At 37.3% G+C, this 10,631-nt stretch overlaps 1 protein-coding gene across 1 annotated transcript; it reads left to right on the top strand.

The window, feature by feature from the left end:
* The first annotated feature begins 3,438 nt into the window (after positions 1-3,438).
* On the top strand, positions 3,439-9,144 carry LOC113677386 (olfactomedin-like protein 2A). The gene is made up of 8 exons (XM_089192604.1): positions 3,439-3,781; positions 4,641-4,988; positions 5,068-5,217; positions 5,504-5,626; positions 6,137-6,250; positions 7,103-7,373; positions 7,732-7,973; positions 8,352-9,144. Exons 2-8 carry the CDS (start codon positions 4,673-4,675, stop codon positions 8,597-8,599), a joined length of 1,464 nt encoding a protein of 487 aa, XP_089048730.1. The 5' UTR covers positions 3,439-3,781; positions 4,641-4,672; the 3' UTR covers positions 8,600-9,144.
* The last annotated feature ends 1,487 nt before the right edge of the window (positions 9,145-10,631 follow it).

Raw genomic sequence — 10,631 nt, 5'->3', positions numbered from 1 at the left:
TTTTCAGACTTCGCTGAAGTAATTTAGCCCATATTCTTAAATTGTTCCCTATAGAAACATGTAAGGCTGTTTGTGAATAACAGATATTCAAATAACTCTGTTCGAGTACATTTCTTCCAGCGGTTGTTTAAGAAAATGTAGCAGTTGTAAAAAGGAAGACCGAGAAATCTAGATATGTAACTGCAATTTATATAAAAGCGGAAAAATTCTAATAAGAAAAAAAAATAATAATAAGAGCTAATAACTGGAAATGTTGAATGTTAAAAAAAAAGTCATAATAGCCATGGAGATGAAGGAACAATACAGAAAGAAAATGAGATAAAAGATATTTCCCTCGTTGCATGACGCGGCTTTCTGTAACGAATGCACCCCACGTACAATACGATAATGACGTAGAGAATTATAATCTTGAACGTTATCGTTGATGCTAAAGAAACTACCGATAGTAGATAGATACTTCTTTGTTTGTAAACTCTTACAATTTATCCGCCATCAAAGACGCAATTAGATTTTAGATGCGCGTCATGATTGAGCCCAAAAGCAACACAATTAAAGCATCAGCATTTTTGCGACCTACGCGTGAACGTTAAGTAATTTTTATTCACTGACAAAGTGCTTAAAAAAGGCTCGTCAACTGTTTTAAAGGAACTGTTCTGAAATAACCTCTGCTTTAGAAAAAATGAAAGAGATCCCTTATATTGAAAACTGCATAAAGTTAGTTTCGCGCTGTTAAACGGAACTTAGAAAAAGTTTCACAGCGATATTACTCTTGTCATTTTACTAATAGAAAGTAGTACAGATGAATATGAATTGGTTTTATTACCGAGAATTTTGTCTCAAGTTGACACGATCAGCAAGGCGTCGGAGGATTTTGTCCTATAACACTTTTGTTTCCGATATCATTAGCGTTTGGGTCTCAGTTCTTACGAAAGAGGACCGGTTAGTATGAGTAGCATGAGTTTAAGTTTAGCGGCCGTTCATCGTGTGGGTCGGTTTGGTTCGTACATGCTCTATCTAGTTTTTGGTAACAACTGATGCATTGTGGATTGCTTCACATTTGTTGGAACAATGTTAGAGTGCATATTGGTTCAATCCAGATACCGATACGTTGCTATCGTTGCTTTCGCTGTTTCATCAATCCTTGGAATAGTTATTGTTTTGGTCCCTTGTCGATTTTTTTAAGCTTGAGAGGAGTTACACGGATGTTTTTATTTGCAGGTTCCGAAGGTCGAATTTCTTTCTACAACAAGATAGATGGCAGAGAACCATCTATCTAAAATGATTTTACGGACGCAAGGTCACCGAAGAAGACAAGACGTAGTTTCAGCTGCACATGCTGATTAAAAATTACATCGATTTTCAGTCTCTCACCTGAGTGAAACTCAACCTAGATAGGCACTTTTTCGACGCGTAAATCGAAATTAACTGTCCCCATCGTTCTCGGGGATACCTAGATTATGACTCTTTTATCTTATGTGCTTTTCGGTGTAAGTTGGTAGCGCATGACATCAATCATGAATCTGCACTATGCATTATGCATTATATGTGTACGTAACACCTACTACTGGTCATTTACCCTTTGCGGTGGCCAATTTACATTTTCAACTCAGTTGTTAACACTAAATTACATCTATACTCTCCCACCGACGCAGCACCTCAGTTTCTTTAGAAACCTACCCCCTTTATCAGAGGAGCAGTTTGTTTTCAATTCCTATGGGACTCATGGGTAGAACAAAGCAAGTCTTTCCGGCTTTTCGTTTTGTTTGGGTTTTTCTTGATCGGTGTTTTCTTTGTTTTCTTCGAACGGCAAAAAAATTATTGATTATTCTGTTTTATATCCTTGAAAATAACGACAAATGAACATACGAAAAAAACGAAAAAAATAAAACAACAATAACAACAACAAACTAATAAAATGTTTGAGGCGAAACAAACTTTCTTTGAAAATATTTTTGAAATGATTTAGTGACAGAATTTGCCCAAGAATGATGTCTTTAACGGAACAGCATCCAGAACTGCGCGAAATCAACAATACAGATTCATTGCCTCACATTCATGTGTGCAGGAGGACAGCGACACCTTTTTAATTTTTCTGCAATACCTGTGTTGTGGGAATCTAGCTTTTAGCGATTGGACAGCATGGCATTTCTAGCATTACTGGCAAATGCCCTCCTTTGAGGTTCCTGTAAGGAATTAGAATTCCATTGTTGTTCAAGGTCTGTCAAGCTGAGTAACATGGCGCTTATCGAGAGATCTCTTGTTCTTCTCTCAGTTAAAACAGTTGCAATTAAAGCTCATGTTTTGTTTTTTTGTGTGTCATTTTTCTTTTGTTTTTGTTTTTGTTTTAATCTAACTTGCTTTAAATTTTAATCTTTCGAGATATCAGTTTTTTTTTAATTTCTAAATTGTAAAATGCATGATTTAAGGTAAGGTCATAAGTGAGTGTGTACATAAAAAAATAAATAAACAAAAATGTATATATAAATATACACAATTATTTTTTAAACCAAGAACTCTTTAGTTGTTTCAAAATGTGTACGTCAAGCTAGGGACACATTTTTCTGGAAGTGTGACTAAATTAAATAGTTTGGAATTGATAAATTCAGCTGAAGTGCATACTGCGTCAAAATTGAATTTTTATTCATTTAAGAAAACATCACCCAATATGTCAATTTTAGGAAAGCAATCTATTCTATCCGCGAGATAACTCGGTTTTTGAGTTAAAAAAAGTGAACAAAAATTTATATCAGTCATGTATTCCTTTCTAATGTGATACCAGAAAGCGCAAGAAGAGTAGCTTGAGTTATTGAAACTGATATTTTGCTCTCCTCGCGTATTTGAGTTTGGTTAATTTTTTATAATCACCCGCTTAAAACTGTTTTTGCAATCATGTGGCAATAATTAAACAACCTATTGAAACCACTACCACAGATATTAGCCTTTGCAATATGGATTACGCTTGAGACTTTTGGCTTAGTCATAGTGAAATGTGAAAGTATTTATCGTTAACGTTTGAATATTTTGTCGATGACTAGTCCATTGTAATTACTTTTATCAAGGTAGATAAGCAGATCGAGGGGTTTTCAAAGCGCTTTCTCAATCTTATCTCTGCTATTTCGCTAGCTAAGTAATTAAAATTTTATTCAATGGCGCCCTTATGAACAAATAGAACCGAAATAAATTAAACTTGGCATGAGGTATAAAATGAGTCCATAAAACTACTCTGATAATTATAACGCAGTGCTATGATAATAGAGAATTAATCGGGCTGCAAAACGAAAAGGATGGTTATTAAGAAACGGAAACTGTTCTAATACACTAAAATTTAGTACTGCTGAATGACACCTTACAAACATGTAATTAAATTTTTATAGGGTACGTTTAATTAGTTTTTTCGTTGCTTTGAATTATTCATGTAAATGATAGGATTAACCAGTTGAAAGTGTCGAAATCGTATTAAATGATCTAGACGAAGTAAATAATTATCTCAAAGAGATAGATGCATCTGCACTGTCAGAACTAGGCAGCTAGAAGTGACACACCACTGTTTTGAAATACTTCTTGCATTCTGATCTTGGTGGAAGGGAAGGTCGTTACGTCATTGCTTATGTATCTTAGCAAATTATACACTTAGTTTCTCGAGATTGACGCCTTTCGTCCTGTTCGTGAGTAATCCCTTGTGAGTTCCATTCCAAAACGAACTTATTCGTCACTAAATAATACCGTGAAAAGTATTAAAAGCTTGAAGTGTCGTTTCAAAGGACCTGCGAATAAATATCAGGTGAGAGTAGCGATTTTATGACTCAACATTACAAACTTAACATTCAAGTCGACGCAAAGGATTTGCCACAGAAGTACAGATTTGAACTTGCTGCTTTTCATACATGGCACTAGGAAAACAGCCCGCGCGTGATACTGTAAATATGATTTTGTTTAGTCGAATCACTTATGCAGTTAATAGTAATCACGAAGACTTGGGACATGGTGTCTATACGCAATGCAGCATATGATCTTAAATAAAACGGTACGTTTTGATGTTTTTGCTATAGCTCTTGAGAACACAAGCCTAGTAGATTATAAGCTAAATGATAATGTCAAACCACCTTGAATATAACCAGTTGCGCCTGCCAAAAATCAGTCTTTATCAATTGTAAAATCATCTCATTTTTTCCACAAGCTTACAAAAATAAAGTAGCCAGGACACAGAATGGCTTTAATGTCTTAATAAAAAGCAGTTCTTTTTAAAACCTCATTTGGGAACTGAATAATAATCGCAAATCAACAAAGTCTCACGAAGGGGGGCAAAATTTTTTGTCTTCACATTGACAGCTAAAACAACAGCTTATTTCCGTTGAAGTCTTCAATAAAACAAAACGTTATAATTATCTTCACAATTGTCATTATGGGAAGTTTATTTTTACAGAAAAATATGCATAGAGGGTAAGAGCTATGAAATAAAGAAGCTCAAAAACAGCATATTTGATTTTAAGAAATATTTCAGTGAGTGGGTTGTGTAAAGTTTTCACGAAGACCGCCAGACCATGCGTAATGTGACAACTGAGTTCTTTATTTGGAGCTTTTTCATTTCATCAAGTTATTATTAAGATAAACCAATCTATATTTTTTTACTATAATTTCAGGTCGTTGTTAGATCAAGGAAAGAGGCTTTGCCATGGCGCTATTCCTTTTTCTCTCAGCTCTCCTGTTGCTTTGCGAATCTTCACATGAGACAAGTGCTCATGAATGTAAGACGGGGGCAGAATATTCTGTCAAGGGCATGATGTTGAAGAGTCACATTTACAAAACGATGAGCGTATCTCTCGGTCATGAGTGTTTAAAGGCCTGTTACAGAGACGTCGCGTGTCAAAGTTTCAATTATGTTCTCTCTCAATCCACCTGTGAGTTCAGCAATAGGATCCAAGAGGCCAGACCTGAGGATTTTGTACCGGATTCCAACAGATACTATTTCAAACGAGATAGAGAACGAGGTAAATGTACAGTTCTGAAGGAAAATGTTGAAGTTTAATCAGAAAAGAAAGGTTGATCTTTTTACCTTTCTTTTCTCAGTCCCCTTGGGCTCCATTCCAGAGTTGCCCGCTGAATCATGTAAAGAAATCAAGGCAAGTGAAGGTGGAAAGGCGGTTAGCGGGAAATATTGGCTTAATTCTGTTGTGAAAGATAAGTCTGTAATTGCTTACTGCGACATGGACACAGAAGGTAACTACTTGACGAATACTTTTTTGCACTATTCGTGCGAGTGACCTTTTCTATAGTTGGCAAACACAGTAAATCCTCAATAGTTCCATTGAGTCCCCATAAACTTCAGCAACATCCTTTTTATCCTAACTTGGAACTTTAAGACATATTTAGCTTGAAATTATTTCTAGGATGATTGTGGGAAGTCATTTAGCAAGTAGAAATGAATCAATCCATTGATAGAAGTAGTCATTCTTCTAAAAGCTGATTCTTCATGTTTTTTTCGATTTTCCCCTACCGAATATAGATGCAGACGAGTGCAGTGCTTCAGTCCCTGTCTGTGCCGTCAATGCTTCATGTCAGAATCTTCATGGCTCGTACAGTTGTTCTTGTAAACCTGGTTTCAGTGGAGATGGAAAAGTCTGTACTTGTAAGGATATAGAGTAATTTGATTAGGTCTAGGGGGGCAATCGGTGAAGAAGGGTGTCATGAACTTCTAAGCGCCTCATAACAATAACTATATCAGTGGTTTGTAGTATTTGTTACATGAGGTCAGAGCTTTTCATCACCTCTGGAGAGATTGTTCAGACTACTGAAAGAGTTATGGTTGAAATTGTAGAGATGGTGGTTTCTGTAGGGAAGTGATCAACAGAAAAAAAAGGAAATATCTAGGTTGAAGTTTATAGGGCTGTTTACTTTAACTCGTGCTGCGCCCTAATGATGGCACTTCTCATAATAAATACTTAATGTTTGAATAGACAGATAGATATATCAGTAAATAAACAACTGCTAGAGATGTTTATTTTCTCTAAAATACCCTCCAAAACCATCAACAGAAATGACACATACTGAACGAACCAAAGGGCAAGTCAGGCATATCATGCCCACTCGTTTAAGATAATGGTTTTTCATTTTGTGGATATGCATGATTATTTGACAGATGTGGATGAGTGTGCGAGCAACCCATGCACTAATGGTGGGACATGCGTAGATGATATCAATGGCTACACTTGTACTTGCCCACTAAATTATCGAGGCAATCGATGTGAAAAAGGTCAGTATATATTTCAATGATAAATTACATGTAACAGTTGTTACACGTATGAAGAAGAATGAAGAAAAGATCAGAAACATAAGGGTAATAATATTGGTGATAATCAAAACTATAACGAAATTCTCCATTGATTATCGCCAGTCCGATTGAGCTCTAATAGTGTACGCGTCATGTTTGTGATTGGAAGTGTGATGGATCACTTAAGGGGACAGTTAACAGGTCATGCCTGTGTAAGTGGACAGAACGCGTCATGTGCACGCGCTTTTGTCTCGCATTACACCGAGTTAACAGTTGTTTTCTCTTTTATGAAAGCTTATAACCGATATCTAGTTTCTTTCTCAAATTTTGTCATAGTATTGATTAATTCGTAACCTGACTTCGTGTAGTCCAATTCTGTTTGTAATCATACTTGTGATTAACAAATCAGACTCCCGCTTCGCGGTCTTCTGATTTTGTTAATCAGTCGTATGATTACAGACCAAATTGGACTCCACTCGGTCCTATTTCCATTATTAATTGTGGCCCTCTGATGGACGAGTTACCTGCAGTCATAATCAGAATAAATTTATACGATAAGCTGAATTATATACTCATTTTGACTGGTTCTTACTTATGATCTATTGGAGGACAGACGCATAGATGACCTCACCATTAACAACCTTTCATTGTTCTTTTATCAATCAAAAACAATTCCATGCGGCGGTGTGTCTGTACAATATTAGATCACAGAAGATTTCAAACTGTGATAAGAAGATCAGTGATGCACCTGGCAGCATCCCGCGTGCCACTTCTGTGTTCTTGCCGCATTTTGACGTTTACAAATATTGATGAATTTTGTCAATCCGTCCACAGTCGGCTGTACTTTGACTTTAAAGAGTGTTGGCAATCCTGTTACTCACCACAATCAATCTCCCACTCAAGGAGTGTGGATGAAAGACCCTCTGGGTGTCATGGGTAACGACACAATATTCGTCATGCAAAGTTATTATTCAAATGACAAAGTTGAGGAATTTGAAAACCTGAGCAAGTTCAAAGCAGGAGTGGTCCGCAAGACTTACACTCTGCCCTTCAAATGGGATGGAACAGGGGCAGTGGTGTATGGAAATCACCTCTATTACAATAGGTTTTTCCTACCTTCTTTACTTTTTCGTTTTCAGTTATTTATTTATTCTTTTTGAGAATTTAAAATGTTAAAGCTCCATGTCAAACACGTAGGAGACGAATTCGTTGGCGCCCACTCTCCTTGTTTGACTTTTCTTTCCTCGATCACTGGGCAATTTAAAACAAGAATCTCACAGATTTCATCATGAATTACGACCAATAGCATTTACCTCAGCACTCAGCCGTGCTCACCCAACGATTTTTTTTCTAGTTCACTTAATTACTCAATTATAGGCAGCCCACTACCGTGATTATTTAGTGCAAGATGTTTCAGCTTATTTTCTAATCTATTTCTGGAAAATTTCCTCATTCTGTTGCAGGGAAAATAGCCAGTTCATCATAAAGTATAATTTGCTCACTAGCAACATCGATAACCATATCACTTTAAGCGGATACTCGCCAAGAAGTATTACCTACATGTGGGGTGGATACAGTGGGGTTGACTTGGCAGTAGACGAAAATGGTTTATGGGTATTGTGGGGCAACACAGGGAATGGCAGTCGACTGTCCGCCTCCAAGATTGAAGGGGATGTCATAGTAAACAACTACAACTTGGCTACAGGTAAGTCATTTTAGAGATCAAAGGCAACGTAATTCATAATTCGTAATAATTCCTTCATGGGATGCGACTTTTATCTTTTTAAAAGAAACATGATTACAGTTATAATTTATAGCGAAAGTCAATGTAGGTTTATTATTATTAGGTCGCGTTTATTATTATTATTTTTTTACACGCCGCTTCTTCACCATCGCCCTTAAATCCTCATTTTAATTGAAACTATTATCAAAATCAAGGCACTTAAAAGGATGCTCAGGATTTTTTCACTTTCTATTCCATTTTGCTGAGAAATTGACTTCTTTTCTATCGAAGTTATTTCGAAGTACAGAGGAGAGCCAACTGATTTTACAAGTTATTTCTTTGTGTTGGTTGTTATCGCAGAACGTATGAACTTGATGGGTAATGCCTTCATAGCTTGTGGAGTGATCTACTGCATCGACGGTTATCATAGTAATCCCACAACCATCAACTTTGCCTATGACACAACGACTGGTAATCAGTGGAACCCCAATATACAGTTCACGAACCAGTATGGATACAATTCTATGGTAGACTATAATCCCAAAGAAAAGCTTTTGTACGCATGGGACAATCACAAACAGCTCACTTATTCCCTCACTTGGAATTGAATCATTTTCTATTGATAATATTAAACATATTGATCGCTTTAAATCTTATAAAAGTTAATTTTGTTTAAGGTACGTTCCACACTACTGCCTTTTTGTTTGAAAATGTATACTTCTGGTGCGTTTTCGCCGGTCATTCACACTAAAACGCCCGAAAACGTTGATGAAAACGGAGACTTTCTAGAACGATTTCAAAAAAGGATTCTTTTGAAAACGCATCGTTTTAAAACACTCTGTTTTAGTGTCATTTAGTGTCAAAAAAATGAACTGATATGATTGCTCTCACGCATGCGGAATTCCAGGTCCCACTCGTTTCATCGTTTTAGTCCGTTTTGGTGAAGACGGTGCGACGAAGCTAGTGTGAGCGACAAATTTTTCTTCACTTTCGCTTAGAAGACAAAGGAGACTTTTGAAAATGTATTAGTGAGGTCAGGGCTTAAAACGACAAACTGGCAGTGGGTTACATTTTGGCTTTTAATCTCGCACAACGTATAAAGCAAACTCATAGATGCATTTTACAGCTTTTGTAAAGGGAAACGATAGTTACATCATTGATTCATGTATTTTGACAATTTCTTTAACAGTTGTTTTGTTTGATTTATCATGAAATCTTTGGACTCTGTCCGTACCAGGGCTAACCATTAGGGCCTACTTACATGGAGGTGGGGGACCTCAGGTAGGTGAGGTAACCCGCCTAGCCGTGGTCTAAAAATAAAACGCGTTTACATACAATCTTACAACCCCAATGTGCTTAGGTGAGGTTTCTTGAGGTTGTTGTTGCTCTCGCAGTTAGGGACTTTGAGCATAGGCGTCCCAAGCTCGCTCGAGAAAGACGAAAGACAAATTCTCGGACACCTATTCATTTAATTATTGATGAAAGCATCACGTGTTGTGTTACGCGGTGTTTGGTTACGCGAGGAACCGTTGACTTAATGCGTTATCAGGAAGAGTTTGAAATATGGTCGATTTACAACGCTAAATATTCCAAAATGTGAACATTTTTCACTCTTTGAGTGTCCGTTGCGGTTCCTGGTGATTTTTACCTTGACACGACTGGGAAATGTACAAAGTTTTAAAACATACGTGTTGCACTTTTGAGCTTTTTGCCATGAACGCGATCCCGGCTTGGCGAGTTACCCCACCAGACATTTATACTTGGAAAATTGCCAACCCGGCTGACAGGGTTACCCAACCTGGCAGACAAGGTAGGGTCTAGGCGGGGTCACCCCACCTATCATATAAACGCGATCAAGACAAAATAAGAAGTTATATAGACAGGCAGGTTACCTCCCTAACTGGGGTCCCCCACTTCCATGTAAACAGGCATTAGAGCGGCAAGATTAAAGGCGCAAAGTAGTAGATTACTAGACTAGACTTACCGTAATTTCCGGTCGTTTACCCGCACGGCCGATTACCCGCACCGGCCGATTATTGCATACGGCGAAAAAAAAAGTCAACGGATTACCCGCTCTGGTGGATAACCCGCACGTTGTTATTCAACTTTTTGGTGGCGAAAACGTGACATTAAGGTGATACATTTCAGTCTTTTAAAACTTGTCTGATCCAACTTTCGAAAACTTAAAAGCGTCTTTGTCGAGTTTAAAGGTCAAAGAAATTCAGACGCGTGCACAATTCTGTGTCAATATTAGCATGTACTTTATTGATAAGATAATACAGTAAAAACACTAGCGGCCCATGCCCAAATCTGAACGTTTCATACTTGACAGAATGCGAATTTGTGGCCACATTTTGTGCGAGCGATCGTTCAGCGCCATGTTGATTTGTTGAAAAAAAGCTGGGTGAGTATTAAAACTTGAATTATAAAGTACTGTCGGCGATTTCTGAAAAAATCGATATCTCCGGTTCTATTGGGCCTAACAAGTCCCTTAAAACGGGAAAATTCTCTTTAGCTCAAGCTGGTGTTAAATGGAAATTTGTTACTGATGCGCCGGATATCTATGGATAATTTTTGTCACCATCAAGGTTTTGTTTTCACGCGTGCCGATAATAATGTGTTCGTCGCGCAACTAATTAT

This window comes from Pocillopora damicornis, chromosome 13, assembly GCF_964200805.1.
Source record: "Pocillopora damicornis chromosome 13, jaPocDami1.2, whole genome shotgun sequence".
Taxonomy (NCBI): Eukaryota; Metazoa; Cnidaria; class Anthozoa; order Scleractinia; family Pocilloporidae; genus Pocillopora; species Pocillopora damicornis.
The sequence above is the reverse complement of the archived record's forward strand: the minus strand, read 5'-3'. Positions and strand labels throughout refer to the sequence as shown.